This window comes from Callithrix jacchus, chromosome 16 (genome assembly GCF_049354715.1).
Source record: "Callithrix jacchus isolate 240 chromosome 16, calJac240_pri, whole genome shotgun sequence".
Lineage (NCBI taxonomy): Eukaryota > Metazoa > Chordata > Mammalia > Primates > Cebidae > Callithrix > Callithrix jacchus.
In genome coordinates, this window is record NC_133517.1 from 53994987 (window position 1) to 54019489 (window position 24503).

At 59.8% G+C, this 24503-nt stretch overlaps 2 protein-coding genes and 1 long non-coding RNA gene across 15 annotated transcripts; 1 reads left to right on the plus strand and 2 right to left on the minus strand.

Moving 5' to 3' along the window:
- Window positions 1-348: 348 nt before the first annotated feature.
- Window positions 349-5342, minus strand: TIGD5 (tigger transposable element derived 5). Its single transcript, XM_035277275.3, has one exon. The coding sequence runs from the start codon at window positions 5299-5301 to the stop codon at window positions 3370-3372; it is 1932 nt and encodes a 643-aa protein (XP_035133166.2). The 5' UTR covers window positions 5302-5342; the 3' UTR covers window positions 349-3369.
- EEF1D (eukaryotic translation elongation factor 1 delta) lies at window positions 4599-23674 on the plus strand. 13 transcript variants are annotated; one of them, XM_078352962.1, is made up of 10 exons: window positions 4599-4810; window positions 10084-10097; window positions 12945-14035; window positions 16190-16313; window positions 16751-16822; window positions 22124-22223; window positions 22297-22397; window positions 22722-22943; window positions 23201-23395; window positions 23580-23674. In XM_078352962.1, exons 3-10 carry the CDS (start codon window positions 12945-12947, stop codon window positions 23616-23618), a joined length of 1944 nt encoding a protein of 647 aa, XP_078209088.1. In that variant the 5' UTR covers window positions 4599-4810; window positions 10084-10097; the 3' UTR covers window positions 23619-23674. The 13 variants fall into 13 exon arrangements, with proteins under 13 accessions (XP_078209088.1, XP_078209089.1, XP_078209091.1 ...); XM_035277267.3 differs by lacking the exon at window positions 4599-4810 and adding an exon at window positions 5803-5870 and having other exon boundaries at window positions 9809-10097; XM_078352963.1 differs by lacking the exon at window positions 16751-16822.
- On the minus strand, window positions 6338-10582 carry LOC144579745 (uncharacterized). Its single transcript, XR_013527982.1, has 4 exons — window positions 10188-10582; window positions 8384-10079; window positions 7180-7259; window positions 6338-7031 (listed from the first exon to the last, which is right to left on the minus strand). It is a non-coding gene; the product is annotated as an uncharacterized LOC144579745 (long non-coding RNA).
- Window positions 23675-24503: the final 829 nt, after the last annotated feature.

Consider the following 24503-nt stretch of genomic DNA (forward strand, 5'->3'; position numbering starts at 1 on the left):
CTTTTTAAAGACTTGAGTCTTGTTCTGTCACCCGGGCTGCAGTGCAGTGGTGTGATACCTCGGCTCACTGCAACCCCTGCCTCCTGGGTTTAAGTGATTCCCCTGCCTCAGCCTCCCGAGTAGCCGAGATTCTGGGCGCTTGCCGCCTCATGGAAGTTTTTTGTGTTTTAGTAGAGACAGGGTTTCACCACATTGGCCAGGATGGTCTCAACCTTCTGACTTTGGATTACAGAGTCCTCTTTAATCAGTGTTCCCCTTTTATGTCCTGTGCCCCAACTATTCATCTAGAGGTATTCCTGATCCAAGCATTGGATCAAGAGCTACAAAAATAAGACTTCACAACAGGGATGCTCACAGAGTGGGCATGTCCGGCCTTTATTGGATAAAGCCACTGGGCCTATCCGAGTGGGCAAGCTCAGCTGTAAATAAGCTTGCCGGTTAGAAGAGCCCTCCACAGATCGTGGGCCCCAGAAGCCCAGGGACCCCCATGTGCTGTTGGGATCGCTCTCCATGGGCATCTTGACTAGGTAGGCAAGGGGCTGATATCCCTGCGGGACCAACCCCAGTCTAGGGGTGCTCTCCTTTTCCACTACATTCTGATGTTTCATCCACAGCTCAGTGGATGTCCAGGGAGTCCCCCAAGGTCAAGGCAGTGGTCTCATCCCCCGACATTGTGGGTCAGGTGGTTTCAACAGGACCCGCACTCATCTTTGCCTCAGCGCCTTCCATTCTCCAGCCCCATCCGGCCCAGGAGCTCTGACAGTGACAATGACACAAGATCACGAACTGAAGGAGCAGTGAACGGGAGCTAGGGGGTCTGGGGGCCATCTGAGCTGAGGACAGCTGGCTCATAGCCCCCACCCACCCCTGTGCCAGCAGGGAATGTGCAGAATCTGCCAGAGCAAGAGGCCAGGCTCCGGATGCGGTTGAAAGAAGCAGATGCAGCCTCACCCCAGCCTGAGCCTGTCACCATAGCCCGGGCCTCGAAGGCAAGGGCACCAGCACAACCTTGGCAAAGAGCCTCCCAAAGGGTTCCCCCACCCCCAGGGTCCAATACAGCCACCAATCCTGGGGTCTTTACATCACTTCAGCCACTGAGCAGAACCCAGAGAGGGTTAGTGAGCTGGAAGCATGGCTGGGACAGGGCCCCAGGTTCCAGCCCAGGGCCTCAGGGATCCATGGCTGGGGCTGCCCTCGGGGCCAGGCATGGGCAGAGCAGCCCGAGCCTCTGCCACACAGCACCATGTGCCAGTGCACCCAATGCTAGGGAGTGCTTTTTAAGCCCTCTAGGATTCCCGGACCACTAAATGCCAGCAGGCAGACTCACTCTTCACAGCCTCCTAGTGCCCCCACCAGCCTGCACCTGCTTTTCTTTTTTAATAGCAAAAACCAGTACTGCCTTGTTTATGGAAAGTGACCATCCAGGGACTGTGGGACAGAACCACCCAGATGAGAGGACGGGGTCTGCCAGCACCAGCGCCAGCCTTCTGGGACCCAGGCCAGCGAAAGAGCTGAGATGGGAAGAAAGGCTGGAGATGAAAGCCTTGCCAAAGACGCAGCAGCAATGAGTAGCTGCGCTGAGGGGCAGCCCCAGGGGCGGCCCGGGCTGCAGATGAGGCCCAGGTGAGCAGCCCTCACTGGCACTGGCCGTGAAGCAGCTCCTCCTAGGAGCCCTGGAGGCAGGCCTGGCAGAACAGAGGTGATGTCCCCACCTTGGGTGCCTGGGCCCCTGGGAAGGTTCTGGCCCAAATGCCTCAGGCTTTCTGCAGCCCATTCCTAGCAGTTCAGGCCAGAGGCTCTTCCTATAGGTGGGGCTGGCCTGATGAACTCAGCAGGTGTGCCTGGAGGCTGCTGCTCTGAGCTCTGCTCGGGAAGTCTACTTCTTTCCAAATTTTCCACACCGCCCTCAGCTCTCAGATTTCAGATACAGACATATACATATATATGTGTAAATTTCTTGACTTGTGGTAGTTCCAAGGAACTGTTTGTTCTTGGACCTGTACAGAAGTCACTTTTGGGGAAACTCCCTCCAGCTGCCCCACTGACAAGCTGGTACACAACCCTTCCCTTCCCTGTGCAGGCCTCAGGCCTACCCTGCATTCTGCAACTCTGGGTTCTCAAGGTTCCCACTGCTAGGACACTGGAGGCAGGTGGGGATGAGGGGCCAGCACCTGGAGGCAAGCAGGCCAGCCCCCTGCCCCTCACACCAGCTCGGGCAGCGTCTCTGCGAAGGCAGCCCCCACCCCACCTGGGGAGGCATGGGCATCCCCGTCCTAGTCCCACCGTAAGGACTCTAGGCCTAGAGCTGGCCAGAGCAGAACAGGACAAGGGCTGGACAGGCCCTGGGGCCCTTTCCACCTTTCAAACTAGGCCTCCCAGGGGCAGCTTGTCAGTCATGGACTGGGAGAGGCAGACTCGTTTTGAGGGGCAGTCGGGGAGGAGAGCCCGAGGAGGGTGGCGCTAAGGCACTGTGGATGGCCTTGGTGGCCATCAGTGCCAGGGCCTGCTTCCAGGTATGTCAGGTGGCTCCAGGCCCTGGGGCCAGACAAAATAGTCTGTGGCTGATGAGGAAGCAGGGGAAAACTCTCTTCCCATTGCCCAGGTCACCAGGGCCCAAATCCAGGCAGCTGCTAATCCCATGGAGTAAGAGATCTGTTCAGACTAGAATTTTCTTAGGGAAAACTAAAAATCCAGAGAAAAGGAACTCCACTTTCCTATTGTACCCAGAACCTAAGGAAGCCCCGACTATGGGAATCCATCCCTCCCAACTCCACTGTGATGCTCCAGTACCTTAGGTCTCTGTCTCTGAACTCCAGAGCAACTGCAGGGTGGCCCAAGATCAGCCCACCCGGCCCGTTCTCACGGCCCCTCTGAAGAGTATCTTTAAAAACAGATTTAATGTGTTAAAAAAAAAAAAATAGAACCAATTGGTGTGTTTCGCCACTGAGATGATGGCGCTGTGGCTCAGGGACCACGTAGCACCAGGGCTCGACAGCAGACAGGAGTGTCAGGCCCTCGTCCAGTGCATGTGACTGGTGCAGGGACAGAGGTCCAGCCCCATGGGGGCCAGAGCAGGAACACAGCCACCTGTTCCAACAGGCTCTGTGCCTAGTATGCCCTGCACATGTGCCTGCCCTCGGAGGAGCATGGGCCGAGCCTCTCTTCCAGCTGCACCTCCAGGAGACTGGGGTGCCAGTGAGGCAGGGCAACCTCTCACCAACAGAGATCCTCCAAGCCAGGCTGGGCTTGGATTCCTGTAACCCCATAGCCATGGAGTGGGCCACCGAGCGGGAGGAGAGGAGAGATAGGAGACTGTGTGCATCCCCTTCCTCCAAGTGCAGCAGGAGAAAGGTCACTGGGCTGGCCTGGTCACACACTGTCAAAGGGTCCTGCTGGAGTGTTCCCAATGCCCCCCAGCCTCCGCGCCATGCTGATGAGTGAGCGCAGCTGCACCAGCCTTAGTGGCCCCACTTCTCTGGAGTCCTGGCTCTCCAGCCACCGCAGAGCTGTCTCTAGCCCTCGAATGGCCTCCCCGGCAGTAGGCACTGAGGCCCCTCCATACTCGGTGGCCTCCTCCTCCTCCTCTCCACCCCCAATGGCAGAGGACAGGCTGCCTGGGGCTGGAGGGGCTGCAGGGGGCAGGGCTGGGCCCACCTCCTCTCTGCAGCCCTCGGGCAGACCTCCATCATCATCCAGGTGCAGCCACTCTGCAACCTCCTCGGGAGCCAGGCACTTGTAGGCCAGAGCTGCCAGATGAGTGAGGTCGCTGAGCACCCTGCTGTGCTCGGCAGCTTCTTCCGCTTGTGCTGGCTGCCCAGCACTGTCTTCTGAGGGCCTGGGCTCAAAGGCGGCCCGCAGGCCCAGCAGCCAGCAGCGCTCGATGCTGCCCGCCTGCACCAGGTCCCAGGAGAGGCCGGCCAGGTAGAGCATGTCCTTGAGCATGAAGCTGCGCATGAAGTCCAGCGGGGAGCCGCTGGCGCAGGACACAGCCAACCGCAGCAGCTCACGCTTGTACAGCTGCTTGAAGGCGGCCACCACGCCCTGCTCCAGCGGTGCAGGTATGTGTGCCCGGCTGCTGCCTTTGGACAGGAACAGCACGCGCACAGCGCCATCCGGGGTCTGCAGCTCCTCCGGGGGACCGAGAGGCTCCGGCCTGCACCGCATGGGGGTCTCCTCGCTCTCCTCCAGGGCGGGCATACTGGAGACGGGGTTTGGGGACGGCGGGTGGGCCACCAGCAGCACGGCCTTCTGCTGCAGGCAGCTTCGGCGCAGATAGCGCTTGACGCCCGGGACAAATTCCTCAAAGAACCAGCCCCGCAGCAGAGGCCGGCTGAGCCAGGCGTCGGGGCTGTAGCGGTAGGAGGCTGGGAACTTGTCCTGGTTGTGGTGGCGCAGGCTGGGCGGGTCCGGCAGCCGCCCGATGACCAGCGGCTTCAGCTTGTGGCTACCGGTCAGGTTGGCGGCCAGCAGCACCGTCACGCGGTCACCCCGCCAGCGTCGGCCGCAGCCCCCAGTCCCGGGGTCCCCTGCGCCCGGGGGCGCAGCCTGCTCCGGAAGCAGCTTCCAGTAGAGGCCGGTGACGTTGGCGTTGTAGATCTGCTCGTCGCCGTAGCCGCCCTCCGCGGGGGGCGGCTGGGCCGGGGCGCGGTCGGGCAGCGGGCAGGCGCCGGGAGGCAGCGCGGGCTCCTCCTTGACCGGGGGTCCAGGCGCGGGGCCCGGAGCTGGGGGCCCGGCCTCGCCGTAGAAGCGCTGGCTGGAGATGCCGTGGCGCTTCTGCCAGCGCCAGAACCAGCCGTGGCTGGCCTTGAAGGTGCACTCAGGCCCGTAGATCTGGCGCGCGAAGGCCTCGGCCTGCGCCTGGATGAGCGGCCCCGACAGCGGCACGCCGTGCTGGCGCAGCGCCAGGAACCAGGCGTACACGGCGCGGTCGATCTCCTCCTCGTTGGCCAGCCGCATCTTCTTGCGCTGTGTGCCCACCTCGCCGCCCAGCTGCTCCAGGAACCAGCGCAGCTTGGGCTCGTCCTTGAGCCAGCCGCGCAGCGTCCCGCCGGGCACGCCGAAGTCGCGGCACACGCTGGCCTGCCGCTCGCCGCCCTTGACGCGCTCGATGGCCTGCAGCTTGTCCTTGATGGAGTAGGCCTTGCGGAAGGCCATCTTCACGGCCATGCGGGGCCGCGAACCGGGCGCAGGGGGCGGCGGCCGCGCGGCGGAGGCGGGAGCCGGGGCGGGCGCGGGGAGCCCGAGCGGGGGCCGGCGGCTGCGGCGCGGGACCGGGCAGGCCGGAGGGCCCGCAGGATACATGGCGGCTGCGGCAGCGGCGGCGGGGACCCGGGCCGCGAATCGCTGGAGCTACACGCCCAGCCGCTCGGGGCGGGGCGCTCGGGGGCGGGGCCGCGCGGGTCCCTCCCCTTTGTCCCGCAGCTCGGCGGGCGCACGCGCGCTGACCCTGTCGGGGGGGGGGGGGGCCGTCTCGGCCCCGCGCCTGCGCGCTGGCTGCCTCGTGCGTCACTCGGCGCCTAGCGGCCGCTGGCCCCGCCCCGCTGCCGACACCACTGGCCGCGAGGCGCAGGGGGTCGCGCGCGCTGCCGTCCCGTTCCCGGCACTTGTGCAGACTCCTCCCGCAAAGAGCGGCTTCCGCGGTCGTCTCTGACGTACTTCTGCCTTTGAAGTGTCGGGGCGCGGCACGTCGAGGGCCCGGGCGGCCAGGCGGGGCGTGCGCAGGGGCCGCGTTCCCCCGGGCCCCCGGCCCACGGCTGTTGGTAGAGCCCAGTACTTCATTTCCCGTGCGCGGCCTAGTTGGCCCTCTCTTCCCTCGGGCGTCCGGCGTCCGCCCATCCCTCCTCCCTGGTCGCCGCGTCTTTGGCTGGCGTGTGAGTACCGCGGCCCCCGCCGGAAGAAGCCGAGGGCGCCAGATACGCCCGAGAGGCCGGGAGGGCGGGCAGCCGGGGCTGCGCCAGAAGCTCGCGCCGTTAGGGACTGAGGTGCAAGTGCGCCAGCGCCGGCTTAGGGGCCGTGGGCCAAGTGCGGCTCTTGGGGCGAGCGCAGAGGGGCGGGGCGACAGGCCTCGTGGCCCGCCTGGAGGGCGTCCGCGGGCCGGGGCCTCGGGGAACGCTGCTGGCTCAGTAGGCATCCTGCTCGTGGAAGTCCCTCGGCCAGGCTGCTGGGTCCTAGGGCCTGTGTCTGCTGCGGTCTTGGTGGGAGACGAAACATCTGCCCCGGTTGTTCCTCTGGCTTGCAGACGTTCGTCCACCACGTGTTTAGTAAGCACCTACTGCACGCTTCTGCTGAGTACGGACGGGATAGGCAGGGGCGCAACACTTTTGGAACTTAGATGCTTCTGAACACGGAAAGGAACGAGGCTGTATTGTGACTGGGTCAAAGTTTCTGTTTCCTGATTTGGATAGAATGGTCCGGAAGTCTCTGAATTGGGGTGCTAGGATGATGAGGGTGCTGTTGGTAAGAGGCTTGAAATGGAGGAAAGAAGGTAAAGGGGGGTGGAGTGGATTGGGGACCTGATGACACATCAGGATTGCTTTCCAGAATGAAGGACCGCCTGGCAGCGAGAGAACTGTGTAGCTAGATTTGGGGTCGTCCCTGCCTGACCTGTTGGGGTGCTCTTGAGTTGAGACTGCCTGTGGCTCACCTCCCAGGGAGGCAGGCCAGGCCCTCTCACCTGAGCAGCCTCCTGCAGCTCCGACCACCCCGTCCTCTGGAGCCCACGAGCCTTAAGCAGCTGCGTCAAAGGCAGTGGGTTACTTCTGGAGCCCCTGTGTATGCTCAGCCCTGTTCTGGGGGCCGGGGATGCAGCCAAGGTGCTGGACAGGGTGAAGGGCAGGTGTGAAAGGAACCCCCAAGTGTCCTCGGAGGAAGTGGACACTCACCTTCTCCTTCTCATCAAATTCGCTGGCGGGCGCATGCGCTGCCCAGCCAGGCTCCTAGATCTACCTCTTTGGGGCTTTCTGGGTGCCATGGCAATCCTGTGGATAGCAGCATCTCCGCTAGGCTGCTGCAGGGTTCACACGCAGTCAGTTCTGGAGAGAGAGCGCCCAGCTAGCAGAGCCCTCCGGTGTCTTCCGTCCCCTCTGGAGGACTGGGCCCTTGGCTTTGCTTCCTGGGAGCTGGGTGAGGCTGCAGGGTTCAGGGCAGGTGGGCACACATGCTTGATGATGAACAGAGTACCTGACTGCTGTGCACTGGCGTCAGCCTTCTGGGGGCCGAGGACAGGAAAGGCAGCACGGAGCATTTTGTGGGTCATCAACCTGTGCCAGTGTTACAAGGTGACGTGTCGTGCTGGAAGCTCGTGGCAGCAAGTTAAGCTAAGTGCTGGTGTAGGAGCCTGTCATGGGTCTCCAGCTGCCCCGCCTCACTGACAGCCACGGGTGCCATATGAGGTGCGGTGTGGGTGTTGTCAGGGGTTCCAGAAGGTCTCTGGAGTCACCCAGGAGGCATGGGGGCTGTGCCAGCAGGCAGGGTCAGCCAGAGCCCCGAGAGCAGGCTGGAAATGGTGCTGACCTGCAGTGGCATTTAAGCAAGGATGTGGATGGGTGGGACGGGCTCTGAGGTATGCAGGACAGGCTGGCGTTTCCCAGTAGGGCTGGAATATCCAGGGGTCAGACAGGAAAGTGGCTGAGTGGGAATGTGGGACTGTGGAGTTTTGCCCTTAAAAAGACCAAAAGCAGCCATGCAAAGTGGCCCATACCTGTAATCCCAGCACTTTGGGAGGCCAAGGCGGGTAGATCCCCTGAGGTCAGGAGTTCGAGACCAGCCTGGCAAATGTGGTGATGGTAGATGCCTGTAATCCCAGCTACTGGGGAGGCTGAGGAAGAAGAATCGCTTGAACTGGGGAGGCAGAGGTTGCAGTGAACTGAGATTGCACCACTGCACTCCAGCCTGGCAAACAAGCAAGACTCCCATCTCAAAAGAAAGAAAATGAAAAAACCAGAGGCCTCACTCAGCACAGGAGGCTGATCTGCCCTGCGCACTGTCCTGCTGGGCCATGGTTCTGCCTGTGGAGCTGCTTCCTCAGGCGCTCTAGCCTCACTTTCAGGGCTAGTTGTTGGACCCTTTGGGCACAGGAGATACAGAAAGTTCTGTCAGTCAGTGCCAGTCCACAAACTCAGGTCAGGCCAGTCAGGTGGGCAGGAGAGAGCTGCTGCTGGGAGGGGTCAGCGTGCAGGCTGAGCCTGGTGGCCGACCACATCCCCTGCCCTCTTCCTCACTTCTCCCTGGGAGCCTGTCTGTGTGTGAGACTGTGATGCGGTGGCTGGAGGGCAGGGCCTGGGAGCCAGCTCCTCCCAGAAACCTTCCCTGTGTGCCCAGGGGTGTGGAGATCTTCAGGCCATGCAGCGCCTTGGTAACCACAGCTCTCCAGGGATGTCCTCACCTTCCTTCAGGGTCCTGCCCTCCTGAACTGCAGTCTTCTGGGAAGGAACGTCTTTGCGGTGGCTGTTCTGGGACAGGGACTGGAGCTGTGAGGGTCATGCTGCTGCAGTGGGTCTTGCTGGGTGCTGCCTGCGCCACAGACCCTGTTAGACGGCTGGAGCGTTCCAGAGCCAGGACCCCACGGCACCCTCAAACTCTGGGCAGCCGACGGGGGCTCGGGTGTTTGGCAGGCTGTCTGCCCCTCAGTGGGGAGCCTTGGTGGTGAGCTCTGCACGCATCCCAGATCCTGGCCTGCTCCCAGGAGTGGAGTCAGGACACTTGGGCCATTTCCCCTGGAGCCTGGCTCTGCCGTTTCCAAGACTGCTTCTCTGGCAGCTGGCTGTGCCCCTGTGTTCTCTTTAGCAAGCCCTTCCCAAGCTTGGATAAACTGCAGGAGAGAAGGGGCTGGCCATTTGTAGGGATGCAGTAGAAAAAGTCATCGCGTCCTACTCCAGGCTCTCCTGCTGGAGAGGAGAGGCTTGGGTGTGCGTGTCGTCAGAGTGAGTGGAAGCTCAGACTTGCCCTGTTAGGAGAGATGTTGTGCTCCGGAACGTGGGAAGCGGGGAAATGAGCAAGTGGGTTTGGAGGTGTCGGGGGCTGTGCTGGCTGTCCTGGGAGGATGTCTGCCTGCCATCAGTGGCCTCCGAGTCTCCAGCATGGCTCACTGTGGTATCTCCTGAGCGCTTCCTCTCTGCAGGGAAGCCCACTCAAGACCCCTCTTACCAGTCCCATGGGGCAGCTGCTCCGTAGTGTCCTTTTCTCCAGCAGACCCCTGCAGGATGCCTAGTTCTTCTCTGTAGGGTGCCCCCTGCTGCAGTGTGGGATGCACAGAGGTGGGCAGGGCCCTGGGGCCAGAGCTCTGCTTGGTGAAGGAAGACATCCCAGCCAGGGCTCTTGGGTTGCTCAGCAGCAGGAGGTGGCCCCTCCTGCCCAGTCCCACCCAAGGCACGGGCTGTGGCTGGGTTTTCAGCTGTGCCCAGCTGTCCTTCCCAGAGCTTGCAGGGTATATGAAGTGGCTCTTGTGAGATTGGGGGCAGGTCACTGATCATCTGTGCACACTGTGGGAGAGTGAGTCTAGGAGGCCTTTGCATCCTTGAATTTTTTGTGGCTCGTGCTGGGGCCCTTGGGTGGCATCTGTACCTCGATTGTGGCTTCTGCTGAGAGAGAGGCCCCAGACCAGTCTGGGCCCTGGGCTGCTTTCCCTGGAGGTTCCTTGTCATCTTCTGGGCTTCCTTCAGCAGCCTGGACACGCGGCAGTGCAGGGGCAGCTCCGGGGAGGATTGTGGGTGTTAGCTTACCTAGTCTCAGGCCGCCTTGCTCAGGTGATGACAGGGTGGGTAGATTTGGGAGAGGGTGGCTCAGATAGTGGTCCCTGCTTGTCCCCCAGGGCCTGACTGGGCTCCAGCTAACATGAATCCCAAGAGCTCCCCTTTCAAAGGATGATGGAGCAACGCCGCCTCGAGCGTGTGGACTCAGCTGCCACCTGGGATTGTGGTGGTGGCGGGTCTGTCTGGCACTCAGCTTCCGTCTCCACCAATGTCACCTCCACGCCACGTTGCCAAGCAGCTTCTGAAAAGGCCTGGGCTGCTGCTGCTGTGTCTGACCCACTCAGTCTTTCTGGCTGCCTCTAACCTTGCTGCTTTTTCCTTCATGCTGTCCTAGGAGGCCAAAGCAAAGTAAGTACCCACCTATCCTGGTGTCCCACTCCCTTCATTTGACCAGGGAACACCCAGCCAACACTGCACCCACAGGAACTGCAGCACCACCTGTGCATGGCCCAGTCTGCCCGCAGGGGCTGGAGTTTCTTGTAAAGTAAAGGAATTGGGTTTTCTAGTTGGGGCAGCAGCAGGTGGGCACCCTGTGTGGCCCTGAGCAGGGTCCTGGCGTGGGCTGGCAGGTCAGCATGTGACATGCTGCTCCCTGCAGGGAAGTGGTGGCAGTGCCAGGTCTCAGTAGGAGCCTCAGAAGTGGCTGGCTTCCCCGCCCTGAGCGGCTGCTTCTGCCCAGATGCCCCAAGAATGTGTTCTGAGGCCACTTTAGCCAGTAAAGTCTGGTAGGGCATTGACACTGGGGGCCAGCTTAGTGTCACTGCTGATGGGAGCAGAGAGACTAGCAGGGGTCCCATGGGGGGCTTGATGGCCAGAGAGTTTGGAGGGCAGACAAGCCCTGCCCAGCTGGCCAGCCCTGCTGCCCCCTCACACCACCTTATGATGTCACAATGCTCTGCTTCCTGGGCTCTTGCTCCCACCCCACTCCAACCCCTGCCCATCAGCCTGGCGCTGGTAAGTGTTGCACCAGCCTACGGGAGGAGTGAGCGGGGGAGCCCAGGGAGCTTCCTCCTGGCCCCGGTTCCTCACTGGTCCCATTGGAGCTCACTGCTGGGACTGAGGGTTTCTGGCCACATGTCCAGAAAGAACTCCGTGTTCCACTCAGAGGCAGGGCTTCAGAGTGCAGAGTGTGGTCTCCCCTGAAGCGCTGCCTGCCTGGGTGGAGCCGAGACAGCTCAGCACCCCGCCGGGGCATCAGAATTGGCCTTGATTTTGTTGGGGAATGGTGGTAGGAGAGGGGCTAGACCCATAGTTAGTGGTGCACAGGGCCTGCTCTTCACCAAAGGTTGCCTCCCTCTGCACACCAGGCAGGTGGCTCCAGTCACAGCCACGTGCCCTGGAGCCACTGGGTCTGCCCTCAGACTCCATCAGACACACTGGTGGAGGCAGCAGAATAGCAGAGGTGTTGGTGAGAGGCAGCTGCACGGCTCCCTCTTGAAGGTGCTCCTCGGTGTTGGTTAGGCCCAGGCACTTTATGCTTTTGGGGAACAGAGGGCGTGGCTGGGGAGGAAGCTATGGCAGGCTGAGCACAGGCTGGGGCACTGACCTGCATCCTGAGGGCAGATTTGCCCCTGCTGGGCCTGTCCTTTCTGTAACACTACGCTGGACGCCTGGGAGCAGAGTGTGCCCCCCGCAGGGTCCTGCGTGGCTGCTGGAGCATACTTCAGACCCAGCAGCCCTTGGTCGTGCACAGGGGCAGCAGATGATGGAGGTCACCCAGAGCTTGAGGGAGCAGCATGGCCAGTGAGGAGGCTGAAGCTCCCAGGCCATGGTAGCAAGTATAGGTGGATCCCCATGACCTGCCTCCCGCCAAGATGGTCCCTCTTACATCACACAGTACTGGAACCTTGGAGGGGACCCTGGCGTCCCTGTGAAATCCCCGTGATACCCCTTTGGTTAGGATGACCCAGAGGTCTGGGCTCCAGTCGGGAGGCAGGGGCAGCTGATAGAGAGCCCAGAGTTGTCTCTGTGCTGGAGGCCATTGGCCCCTCCTTTTTAGAGACTGGTCACCAGCATCCTCCCTGGTGTCTCCCATTGATGTGAGCCTTCATGAGTGGGTGCTCCACCCTCTGCCCGGCCACCCTGTTTCTCCTGGGGAGGACAGTCAGGCCCATGGAGAGGCTGCCTCTTTTCGAAAACCTTCCGGTGTGCTCTGGGTGCGACAGTGGTATGGCCAGGACAGCCACAGAGGCCGTTGTGTACAGTGGGAACTCCAGTCACCATGGTGGGGTGGTGGCCAGGCGTGGCCTGTGAAAAAATGCAGGGCAATCCAGTTAGCCAGCTGAAGTTTATTTCAGATAGATAGTGAAACATTTTTTAGTACGTCGCAGATAGTTCACGGGCCGTACGTTCACTGAAAAGGTTCTGTACTGTTCACATCCAAGTTGAACTCACTGGGCAAATCCTGCTTCTGCTTTATTTGGCAGCTTGGGCGTTCTGCAAGAAAAGGGTTCCATGGCCAGGGTGGCTTGGTATGGTGTCTTCCGAACACTTGTGGAGGGCCGGGGCCATGGCAGATCAGTAAAGACAAGTTCCTCAGTTAAGACACGCACACACACACACACAGACACACACACGTGCACACGCACACAGACACACACAGACGCGCGCACAGACACGGACACACACGCACATACACCCAGACACAGACACACAAGCACACAGACACAGAGACACACACTTATATACAGATACACGTATGCTGTTTTTTCTTTTTTGAGACGGAGTGTTGCTCTTTCGCCAGGCTGGAGTGCAGTGGTGCGATCTCCACTCACTGCAACCTCCACCTCCAGGTTCAAGCGATTCTCCTGCCTCAGCCTCCTTAGTAGCTGGGGCTACAGGCACACGCCACCACACCCAGCTACTTATTTTTTGTATTTTTGAGACGGGGTTTCACCGTGTTGGCCAGGATAGTTTCAAACTCCTGACCTCGTGATCTGCCTGCCTTGGCCTCCCGAAGTGCTGGGATTACAGGTGTGAGCCACCGCGACCGGCCTGTTTTTTCTTTACCACAGAATGTCCCCCACATGGGCCTGACTTTTAAGTCCTTAAATGTCATCACGTGGAAGCCCCAGTAGGGAGCATCCTCAGCCCCTGCCCCGGGAGGGCAGGCATGGGAGGGTGGGCACGGGGCCAAGGCTGCCCGCTGTGTTGCAAATCTGCCCTCTGCTTGCTTTTTATCGTTGTGTCTGGAAGATGAGGAGCGGGAAGGCCTCCTGTGCCCTGGAGACGGTGTGGGAGGACAAGCACAAGTATGAGGAGGCCGAGCGGCGCTTCTATGAGCACGAGGCCACTCGGGCGGCCGCCTCCACCCAGCAGCTGCCGGCCGAGGGGCAGGCCGTGAATGGGCCCAGCCAGGACAACCCTGAGGACGTTGATGAGGCCGAGGCCCCTGACAGCAGCAGCAGGAGTGATCCCAGGAAGAGCCAGGACAGCAGGAAGCCACTGCAGAAAAAAAGGAAGCGCTCTCCCAAGAGTGGGCTTGGCCCTGCGGACCTGGCCCTCATGGGCCTCTCGGCTGACCACGTGTGGCTTGACAAGTCACTTTTTGACCAGGCAGAGAGCTCCTACCGCCAGAGGCTGGCAGATGTGGCTGCCCAGGCAGCCTGGCCTCCTGCCTTGGCCCCTTGGGGTCCCTGCACCCATGGAAGCCAGGTGGCCTGCCACCATGTGACCTGGGGGATCTGGGTCAACAAGTCCGCCTTCGACCAGGCTGAGTGGGCATTCGTGGAATGGTCTCAGGCCCTGTTGCTGGCCCCGGAGGGCAGCCACAGGGAAGAGACTCCTGACACAGGCCAGGAGGTGGCTGTCCCCGACCTGGCCCACCAGCCCAGCCCACCAGTCAATGGCCAGCCCCCACTGGGCAGCCTGCAGGCACTGGTTCGGGAGGTGTGGCTGGAGAAGCCCCGGTATGATGCGGCCGAGAGGGGCTTCTATGAGGCCCTGTTTGATGGCCATCCCCCTGGGAAAGTGCGCCTGCAGGAGCGAGCCGGCCAGGCTGAGGGTCCCCGGCGGGGCCGCCGAGACCGGCGGGGCCGCAGTGCCTTTGGGAACAAGAGAGCCGTGCCACGACAGGCCGATGGGGAGGCCCCCTCTGCCTTGCCCTACTGTTACTTCCTGCAGAAGGATGCAGAGGCCCCTTGGCTCAGCAAGCCCGCCTATGACAGCGCTGAGTGCCGCCACCATGCCGCCGAGGCCCTGCGCATGGCCTGGCATCTTGAAGCTGCCTCCCTGTCTCGCCGACCCAGTCCTCGGTCTGGCCCATCCATGTCCAGCCTGAGACCCAAGTAGGAGAAATGTGTTGGGTGGGCACACAGCCTGGGCTGTGGGCACAGGGACAGCCGTCCCAGGTTGGGGCTCCTCCAGCTCCTTCCCATGCCCACCTAGGGTGGGGGGTCCCCAAGACCTGTGGGCCCAGCTGAGTTGAGTGCAGGAGCAGGCTGAGCCAGGGTTATGCTGTGCTTGGGGGTCATAAAGTTCTGGGCTGCTGGGTGGGGGTAGGGTTTGGGTCGGCACAGGACAGACTCTCTGCCTCACTCAGGGTCCCTTTCCTCTTTGGCTGGGAAACCCCCTAGTCCTCTGGCTGACACAATGCCAAGACTGAGATGAGGTGACTCGTGGGTGGGACGAATTGAAGCTGGTTTCTGGCCCCAGCACTCCCCTGGGATGAGATATAGGACCCAGTGTGTCCCTGCCTGCCCGTCCTGTGCACCCCAGCTTCCCTTGTCATCTGTAACCACCTCCGAGGGACGGGGGCAGCGTTTCAGCTGCATGGGCGCATGACCAGTCAGGCGTCCTCCCTCTGGGTGCTGGGGGCTTGCTCCAGGGTTGTAGGTGCAGCCCCAGCAGTGGTCTCTGGAGCCAGCAGGTGGGTGGGCAGTTAGGCGTGAAAGGGAATGCAGAGGGCATGGAAGTGGCAGGGCTGGCCTGCTGAAGAGGGCGACTGGTGGTGGGGTGGGCTGGGTCAGGGAAGGACTTGGAAGGTCCTACCTGAGTGTCCCAAGCAGCTGCCTGGGCCCCAGAGGAGGTGGTGCCAACCTTGGACCCTCAGGGGTCTGGATTTAATGGTTGACAAGATCAGACCTGGGGGTGGCACCCCACAGGGGAATGCCACCTCCTGCCCCTCCACCTGCCCTGGTGTTCACAGTGGCCTGATCCCTCTTCACCAGGAGCATCCTGGGTCAGGGATGTGGAGCAGACTTGCAGACTGCAGCCCTTGGTTGCTGAGAGGACACTTGGAAAGGTCCAGCAATGGCCCAGAGTCCTCCACACGGAGACTGGTGGAAGAGCGGGATGGGGACCCTTCTGTTGCACTTGGTTGGACAGTAGGAGGGCCTTGGCTAGTCCAAGGTTGGGGCAGCAAACTCCATAAAGAACCAGAAGGTCTGGGTTCCAGCCACACAGGCGTCTGCCCAGCTCTTCTGCTGCCAGGCAGTGGGAGCAGCACGAGGTGGGGCTGTGTGCCAGGAAAAACCCATAGGCAGGATTTGCCATAGTCCCTGGTCTAGGGCAGCAGTTCTCAACCTTCTTGGTCTCACGACCCCAAAGAGCTTTCATTTTATCTACTGATTTTTACCACGTTCACAATTAAAACTGAGAAGTGGTCCTGGCACGGTGACTCATGTCCATAACCCCAGCACTTTGGGGGCCAAGGTGGGTGGATCATCTGAGGTCAGTAGTTCAAGACCAGCCAACATGGTGAAAGCCCATCTCTACTAGAAATAAAAAAAAATGAGCCTGGTGCAATGTTGGTGCCTGTAGTCCCAGCTACTTGGAAGGTTGAGGCAGGAGAATTGCTAAACCCAGGAGGCGGAGGCTGTAGTGAGCCAAGGTCACGCCCCTGACTCCAGCCTGGGTGACAGAGTGAGACTTTAAATAAAAAAAACTGAGAAATGCTAAGTGTACTTATTTGTTGAAGAAGGAACTTGTTACATATTAGTAACATTCATGTTTTTTTATGAGAAATAATTTTCCTATAACCAAAAAGTTCAGTGAGCAGATCGCGTGTCTGGCTTAGTGGGAGGCAGCTGGGCCTTGTTCCTGCCTCCACACTCCCTGTCTGACTTACACCCAGCTTCCTGTGGCTGAAAGGAAGGGCCTTGTGATCCCCAGAGGTGTTTGGACCATACCTTGAGAAGCCCTGGTCTGGAAGACCAGGACTGGGATGCCATGTGGGGTGAGGGCTATGGGCTTGGGGTCACTGTGTGGGGGGGATCCACTGGTGTTCTCCAGGGCCTGGAGTCTGTGTCACCGGGACCAGCGGTGTGTGAGTCAGCAGGGCCAGGATGGCGCAGAGCTGGCATCTGCAACTGGGGTGTCAGCCCCACCACACCCTGGTGCTTCTGGGCTACTCTGAGGGTCTCTGTAAGGAAGGGTGAGGCCAGGGCTGTCTCAGCCCCTCTTCCCCACCACGCTGACTTTACCTCTCTTTCCCCTCCCAGGAGAAAAATGGCTACAAACTTCCTAGTACATGAGAAGATCTGGTTTGACAAGTTCAAATATGATGATGCAGAAAGGAGGTTCTACGAGCAGATGAACGGGCCTGTGGCTGGTGTTTCCCGCCAGGTGAGGGCTGGCGGCTGTGCTGCCCGACAGGAGTGGCTGGGGCACACCAGGAGGGTTCAGCCAGGCCAGGAGGAGCGCCTCTGGTGGCATCAGGAGGACAGAGGCACTGTGGCCCAGTGGCTCTGCTGTGGGTGCTGGGAGTGGGGTCTTGGGGCAGGCAGCCTTGGCCGGCCCCCTGGGCTGGGTCTGCTCAGGGCCCTCCTGCCGGCACCTATGCAGTGTATGAGGCCAGGCCTGGCACTGGTTGGCTGCAGACATGGGCTCCTGGGCTTGTTGTCATGGTCTCAGGCACCTGCTGCTTTTCTGGCCTGCTGAGCTTGTTCTGTGCAGTACTTGCTTGCTTGCTCTCTCTGAGGGTTCATGGGTTTTTGTGTTTTTTTAATTAAAAATTTTTTTTAATAAAAAAAAAAGACTGGTTCTTTCTGCACTGTCTGCAGGAGAATGGCGCCAGCGTGATCCTCCGTGACATTGCCAGAGCCAGAGAGAACATCCAGAAATCCCTGGCCGGAGTGAGTACCCGCGGCCCACGGACCCGCGGGCTCCTGCCCGGCCAAGTAGCATGTCTGATTTTCCTGATGCCACTGGTGGTTTTGGCTTCACAGCAGAGTCAGGGCGGAGTGTGCAGCGCTGTGCTCTTGGGGACGTGTGGCTCTGTGGCCTCCAAGCCCAGACTGCCATGGACGGTGTTCTTACTCTCATGTCCTTCCCACGCTTCCTTCTCATCTGCCTCCTGGCGGTCACACTGGCCACTCCTGCAGGGCTGGCTGGGGGCTGAGTGGTGCCGTTCTCAGGGCGGCTGTGGGTACTGCTGTGGGCTTGTGCCTCCCTGCTCGCCTCCCGTGGCAGGACTGTCTGCCGGGCCTTCCTGCATTCGCTCTTAGGTCTTGCTCCACCACGGACAGAGGAGTGGTGGTTCCACAGGCGAGAGGAATTCAGAGCCTAGAGTTGGCACCATGTTGAGTTGGAGACCCAGAGAGGAGGCCTGTTTGGCCTCCAGGCCCCGGGCTGAGATCAGGAGTCAGGGGCCATGGCTGCAGCCTGACTGGGGCTGGCTGGGGAAGGAGTGTCCTCCAGGAGGTGGCAGTCCTACTGCTCCCAAGGAGTTGGGACTGCATTCTCCCCGGGACAGGGTGCCTTCCTGGCCCCGAGAATGGGGTCTATGTTTCCTGTGGCTGCTACCATGGCATCCCACTTTCACAATGGAAACAGCACATAGGTATCCTCCTCTGAAATGTGTCTCACGAGGCTAACCAGTGTCAGCAGGGCTGCTGTCCTTCTGAAGGCTCCAGCAGTCTGTTCCTTTGCCTCCCCCAGATTCTGTCAGTGCCCATGTCTGCTTGGTGGTTGGTTCAAGGTGCTCAGCTGGCAGCCTCGTCAGCTCCGCCTCTACATGCGTCTCACACCTCTCCCCACTCCTGCCTCACTCTGTCACTTACACGGTGCTTGTGCTTGCTTTGGGCCCGCCTGGATCCCAGGTCCAGGGTATTCCCCACCTTAAAATCCTGAATTTAATCCTGTTTGCCGATTCTTCTTTTTGCCATGTGAGGTAGTGGATTCCCATGCTCTGGGGGTTGGAGATTACCATTGCCTCATTCATATTGTCCACTGCTCCCCACCAACATCCGCAGAAGCCTGGGCACCCCAGTTCCCCACAAAGTCCACAGTCCCATCCAATCAGGCATGGAGGATTGCATGGTCCATTCCTTTCAGTCTGTGGACTGGTGAAACTGGAAAACAAGGTGTCTGCTCCCAAAATATGATTTTGGGACAGACATTTCTCTTCAAAATGGCAAAAAGAAGGAAAGAGGATGTCATTAGTTTGGGCAGTTTCACCATCCAGCCTTGCATGAGGTTTGAAGGCCTGGGAGTGTTCCTGTGTGGCTCATGGTCCCACCCTCTGTCATTTTTAACATCCCCCTTCCTACCAACAGCATGTTCCTGGCAGTTAGGGTTAGGCTGTTGTAGAAGGTGATGTGTTTGCTCTGCCCTGCTCCTCACCTCCTTCTGAGTCTTCACTGAGGGTCTTAGCATTAGAATTCTGGCGACAGTCTGCTCAAGGCAGACTAGAGTTTTTCTTTCGGCGGGGGGCAGGGGTGGACGGAGTCTTGCTCTGTCACCCAGGCTGGAGTGCAGTGACATGATCTTGGCTTGCTGCCACCTCCGCCTCTGGGGTTCCAGTGATTCTCAACTGCAGCCTTCCAAGTAGCTGGGACTACAGGCGCGCCCTGCCACGCCCGGCTCATTTTTTTTTGTATTTTTAGTAGAGACCGGCTTTCTCAGTGTTTGCCAGGCTGGTCTTAAAATCCTGACCTCAAGTGATGCCCATGCCTAGGTGTCCTGAAGTGCTGGGATTACAGGCATAAGCCACCGCGCCCGGCCCAGGCTAGGATTTTTCTCTTACGCTCCTCAGAGTTCTTCCAGCCTCACCACTGCCCAACTCCAAAGCCATCTCCACATTTCTAGATATTCCGACAGCACCCCACTTCCTCCAAGATCTGTGTTGCTTTCCACTCAACGTTGCTATAGCATTGCCACACTTCAATGGCTCAAAACAGCGCAGGTTCCTCATCTTGCAGTTCTGGTGGTCAGAAGTCTGAGAGTATCTTATGGGCCAAAATCACCGTGTCGGCAAGGCTGTGGTCCTTCTGGTGTCTCTTGGGGGAGAATCAGCTTCCTCGTCTCTTCTGGCTGCTGGAAGCTGCCCACAGCCCTTGGCACAAAGCTCCTAGGCAGCTGTCTCATCACTCAGCCTGCCTCTCCCTCCCTCCCTTCTTCCTCCTGCCTCTGTGGGCCCACCTGGGTTATCCAGCATCCTCTCCATGTTCAGGTTGGCTTCATCACAGCTGCAGAATCCCTTTTGCCCTGGGGACTATATTTACAGGCCCTGGGGACTTGTGTGTGGATGTCTTTGTGGGGGCCGTTATTCTGTCTGCCACAGCCACAGCCAGCTGGGGGTGTGCTGGCTCCCAGGCCATAATCTGGGCATCCCTGGGTAGGTGGCCCCAGGGAGGGCTGCCGCTCCTGTCTGCCAGGCGGGTGCCCCTTTGTGCCTTGCGTTCTGCCCAGATCCCAACCCAGGAGCACCCCTGGCTTGCCCAGGCATCTGACCAAGTCCAGGCTAGGCAGACACGGGATTCAGGTAGCACAGATTTTTGCACCGAAGTCGGGCATACTGCGCTCCAGTACCCAGAAGCAGGATGCAGGGGCTTGGCCCTGGCTGTGTGGGGTCACCCCTGAGGTCATCTCTGGGACAGGCTGGTGGGAATGCTGTTAAGACCTAAGAGCTGGTTTGTTGCTATAACCAAGTTCTATAGACGGGGCAACTTAAACCACCCGTATTTTTTCATAGCTCTGGAGGCTGGAAATCCATGATCAAGGTGGCAGCAGGGCTGCATGTGGACGGTCTTCTCTGTCCTCACATGGGCATCCCTCAGTGTGTGTGTCCCAGTGTCTTCCTGTTGGACACCAGTCAGATTGGATTGCCGCCGGCCCTTCAGTGATGATTACCTCTGTATAAAGGCCCGGTCTCCAAATAAGGTCACATTTGTGGGATAAAACTCCAACATGTGGATTTGGAAGGACATCATTCAGCCCATGGCAGGGGCTCAGCCTTGACTTGGATTTGGGGTGGTAGCACTCAGCAGACACTGGGATTTCAGAACTGCAAGGTTTCTGAAAATGAGGTGCTGGCACAGGGTTGGAGGCACGGGTCTGGCTTTGAAGCATTTGCCTTTGGCATACCCCGAGTCCCTGAGGACCTGCTGTAATGGCACTGGGTGACCTGGGCCTGCCCCACTGAAGCTGTGCTTGAGGTCCCTGGATGCGTGGCATCCCCAGTCCCCTCCAGAGTCGGCATCAAGGGAGGGGCACCTGCTTTGGTCTGAGTGCTGTGGGCTCTGGCCTTAGTTGCCCGCAGAGCCACCCCAGGTGGTGGTGAAATGCCCCCCACTGCTCACGATGCATCCTGGGGCCAGTGCTGACCTAGTGCCTCTTCCAGAGAGGACCTTTCCCGTGTTCTTGGGCCTGCTGTGTGGGGTGCATGAGGCCTCAGGTGCCATGGCCCTGCCACTCACAGATTCTGGCTTCCATGGGACCCAGCCCCACTCCCACAGGAGGTCTGCTGTGATTCTCCATGCCCCATGCCCCCACACCCCACAGCCTGGGCCTCCTGTGCCCCAGCTTCTGCCCCAGAGGTTGTCAGAGTTTCTGCCGGTGTCTCCCGCACCTGCACTACCATTCACTCAAGGTGGCTGGCAGAATAGGAAGGGAAATACAGGGAAGTTAAGATCATAGTCTTAAACTTTTTGGTAAGCGGCAAAGTTTGAGCAAGACTGGCCAAAGGCAGCCAGTTCTCCATGTTAGAACTTTAATCATAAGGTAAAGATTAAGATAATAAAATCTCCGTCAGTTTACCTCACATTCCTTTGTCCCTACTCTCATTTGTCTACTCACATAAAACGTGTGCTAGATGGCCCTCTCAGCACACATAAACCCACTCTTAACCATATTAATTATTCACAAGTGTGTTGACTTAGATTCTCTGTTACTGAATCTATACTGAATAAACGTGAGGGGGAACAGGGAGACGTGTTCAGTTAGCTGCAGTCGCTCTCGGAAAGCAGCTGACAGGCATCCCTAGTCCACTCCGATCACTGTCCTAGGCATGTGAGTGTACCCATTCGTCCGTTGCTGAGTGAGGTCTGCAGGACGGACCTCCACAGGTGGTGATCAGTGGCTTGCACGTGCCCTGCCAGCCTGGCCTTACTTACTCCTGGACTTGCTGCCAGGTGGGCCTCCTGGGCCACAGTGTTGGCTTGGCCTTGCCCGTGGTCTGTGGGGCTCAGCTCCCACACGCTTCAGATACATAAACATGCAGTCCCCATAGCATGTTCCCAAGGACTGGCAGGAGGTCCCCAGGGACGGGGCTTCACGTTGGGCAAAGGCTTGAGTGTATCTGCACCTGCTACAAGGAGCGGATTTGTCTGCCCAGCTGCTGTGGCTCCTCCCCACAGAGAGGGAGCCCTGGGGAGCTGTGGAGATGGAGTCAGCTGAGAGCTCCATGAGGCCAGGCGCACCCTGTCCTAAGAGCCATTCTGTTGGCGGGTGGGCTGGCTGAATGGACGGTGCATGCAGGTGGATGCCCAAGGACTGGCTCATGTCAAGGGCCAGGAGGCTGGGAGCCTGTCTGGGCCACGGGGCGTCAATCAGGCTGAGCTGTGGCAGAGTATGAGGTGGGCTTTGGGGCCCTGGGTCATCTAGAAACTGGTTTGCTGAATGAGATGGCAGGTGTGTGTCCCAGGGAGGCGAGGCTGTGGGTGGCTGCTCCCCACACAGGCGGGCTCCTTCCTCTGTCCCCACTGGGCCCTCAGCTGCTCCCCCTCCCATTACCAGTGCTGCCTGGTCCCCTGAGGCCTGTCCCAGCTGTCCCCAGGACTGTGAGCCTATGACCACCTCCCACTCAGCCTCTGCGGCTGGCTGCTCAGTGGGGTCCTACCAGGCAGCAGCAGCCATGGCCAGCTCCCCATGGCCTCTGTTTGGGGAACCCAGGGCTTCCTGGCTAAGAATTTTATTGTGGTCTATGGCTGCTGCCATCTCTGAGGTCACCACCCATAAGTTTGAGCTGGGTGTTTGCAGGGGGCACCTGTTCTCCCTAGCTGGAGTTTTCCTTGTGTGAGTTCCCACAGTTCCTGAGCATGGCAGGGGGACCCAATGGTGCTTACCAGAGGCTCTGAGGGGACCCTTAGGAGCTGTGAATAAGGGACTCCAGGAGCAGGCTGGGGCACTGAGCCCTCCCTCTTCCTGCCTTGCAGAGCTCAGGCCCCGGGGCCTCCAGCAGCCCCAGCGGAGACCACAGCGAGCTCGTAGTCCGGATTGCCAGTCTGGAAGTGGAGAACCAGAGCCTGCGTGGCGGTGAGGCCTGGGCCAGCGGGTAGGGGCTGCCCCTGGCCTCTGCCATCTAACCACGTCCCCCTCGCCCCCGCAGTGGTGCAGGAGCTGCAGCAGGCTGTCTCCAAGCTGGAGGCCCGGCTGAATGTGCTAGAGAAGAGCTCACCTGGCCACCGGGCCACAGCCCCGCAGACCCAGGTGCGTGCCCTCCCCAAACCTGATGCTGCAAGGGGACCACATGGCCCTGCTGGCTTACCAATCTCCCTGTGCGCTAGCCCCAGCAACAGTGATGAGCTGGCAGCGAGGATACTGTCGTCCTCAAGTCCCCAGGAAGGTTTACAGCTAATTCCCTGGGCAGGTGGAGGCAGCTCTTGTCTTTCCCTGGGCCCTGTGTGTTGGGAACCCCAGCTCGGGTGCACAGGGCCTGCCTTTCCTCGGGTGGAGGGCCAGGGGGCAGCCAGGCAGCTCTGGGCCCTGGCTGGGGCATCTCAGCCTTGCCTCTTGTCCCATCCCCTGTGGCAGCATGTGTCTCCCATGCGCCAAGTGGAGCCCCCAACCAAGAAGCCAGCCACACCAGCAGAGGATGACGAGGACGATGACATTGACCTGTTTGGCAGCGACAATGAGGAGGAGGACAAGGAGGCAGCCCAGCTGCGGGAGGAGCGGCTGCGGCAGTACGCGGAGAAGAAGGCCAAGAAGCCCGTGCTGGTGGCCAAGTCCTCCATCCTGCTGGACGTCAAGCCTGTGAGTGGGAGGGGCAGGGCCCTGGCACCTGCCCAGCTGGCTCAGCTTGTGATCCTCCCCTGCCCTTCTGGGTTCTCGGGAGACTTTAAAGCCAAGTTTAGAAGTCTTGGGATAAACACAAACTTGGAGACATGCAGGTGTGAATTGAATGGTTTTCTGAGGGCCCTTTAAGGAAACAATTGTGCACACACGGTGGGAGGAGCACGCAGGTATTCTAGGGGCGGCTGACCCTAGCTTTTCTTCTCCTTTCCCCACAGTGGGATGATGAGACGGATATGGCCCAGCTGGAGTCCTGTGTGCGCTCCATCCAGCTGGACGGGCTGGTCTGGGGGGCCTCCAAGCTGGTGCCTGTGGGCTACGGTATCCGGAAGCTGCAGATTCAGTGTGTGGTGGAGGACGACAAGGTGGGGACGGACTTGCTGGAGGAGGAGATCACCAAGTTTGAGGAGCACGTGAGTGGGCTGGCTAGGAAGGGGGAAGGGATGTGAGGAGGCTGGGAGCCCCAGCCCCGACCTGTGCTGCACCCCACAGCAGTAGGGAGCAAGTCCCAGAGTGAACCCTGCCTCAGAGGAGGCTCCTGGCACCAAGCGGGCTATAGGGAAGCAGTCCTGACCATGGCCCTCCGCCTCTCCCCAGGTGCAGAGTGTCGACATTGCAGCTTTCAACAAGATCTGAAGCCCGAGTGTGTGTGTGTGCGTGAGGCCCTGCCATGATTAAAAACTGAGACCGGCCCTCTGGCTCCCGTCCTGGTCATTTCCTGCTCATACCTGGCCTGTCTCCTTCCCCGTCTCAACCCCATCTCTGCCCTGCCACCTCCACACGGTCCTCTCAGCTGCCGCCACCCTCCACAGCCGTTGACCTTGCCCCGGCAGACCTCTGCCTGTCCCTCTGTCTCCTGGCCACTCCCTCCCAAAGCTCTGGCCCTTCCTTCTTTCCATGGCAGGCAAGTCCAGTTCAGGGGGTTTAAAAAGCAAGAAAAAAAAAAAAAAGAAAAAAGCAAGAAACAGAATCTGTTAGCTTATTATCTGGAGAGGCCATCACCCCCCACCCACCACCTCCTGTCAGCACTGTCCCCCATGGAAGCAAGTATGCAATCCTGGAACTGTCCAGGACAGAGACCCCGCAGTAGCCGGCCCTGTGGCCATCCCCTTGGTCATGTGCTGCCCTGGCCCTTCCCTCATTCAGTCCTGGTGCCTCTCCCTCGATGAACTGGGGTGGTCAGAGTGGGGCTGCCTGTGCTCTGTGGAGTTGTACCTTGGTATCCTGGCAGCCCCATGTGGTCAGCTTGTGTGGCCACGCCCCCTCCCCTGGACCACCTGTGTCTGCACTGGGGCGAAAGAGGGTGGGGTGTGATTACCGGATTAATTCTGGTCAGACTCCTCTGGCCCCAAGCCACAGGGAATGGATCCTCTGGGTCCTGAGGGCCCTGACTACCCTCAGAGCTTTAGAAGGTTTCCCGTGGAGCCTGGAGTGCAGGACCTGATGAAAGCCATCACTGAGGAACACTGGGCCTTCAGAGCCACAGAAGGCCTTTTGGTGCCAGCTGGCTGGGCATGCGCC

Coding starts and splice junctions, on each gene's coding strand:
- EEF1D (XM_078352962.1), top strand. CDS start 12,945: ATGAGGAGCGGGAAGGCCTCCTGTGCCCTGGAGACGGTGTGGGAGGAC. Junction 14,036..16,189: donor ATGTCCAGCCTGAGACCCAA/GTAGGAGAAATG, acceptor TTCCCCTCCCAG/GAGAAAAATGGCTACAAACT. Junction 22,398..22,721: donor CCACAGCCCCGCAGACCCAG/GTGCGTGCCCTC, acceptor CCCCTGTGGCAG/CATGTGTCTCCCATGCGCCA.
- TIGD5 (XM_035277275.3), bottom strand. CDS start 5,301: ATGTATCCTGCGGGCCCTCCGGCCTGCCCGGTCCCGCGCCGCAGCCGC.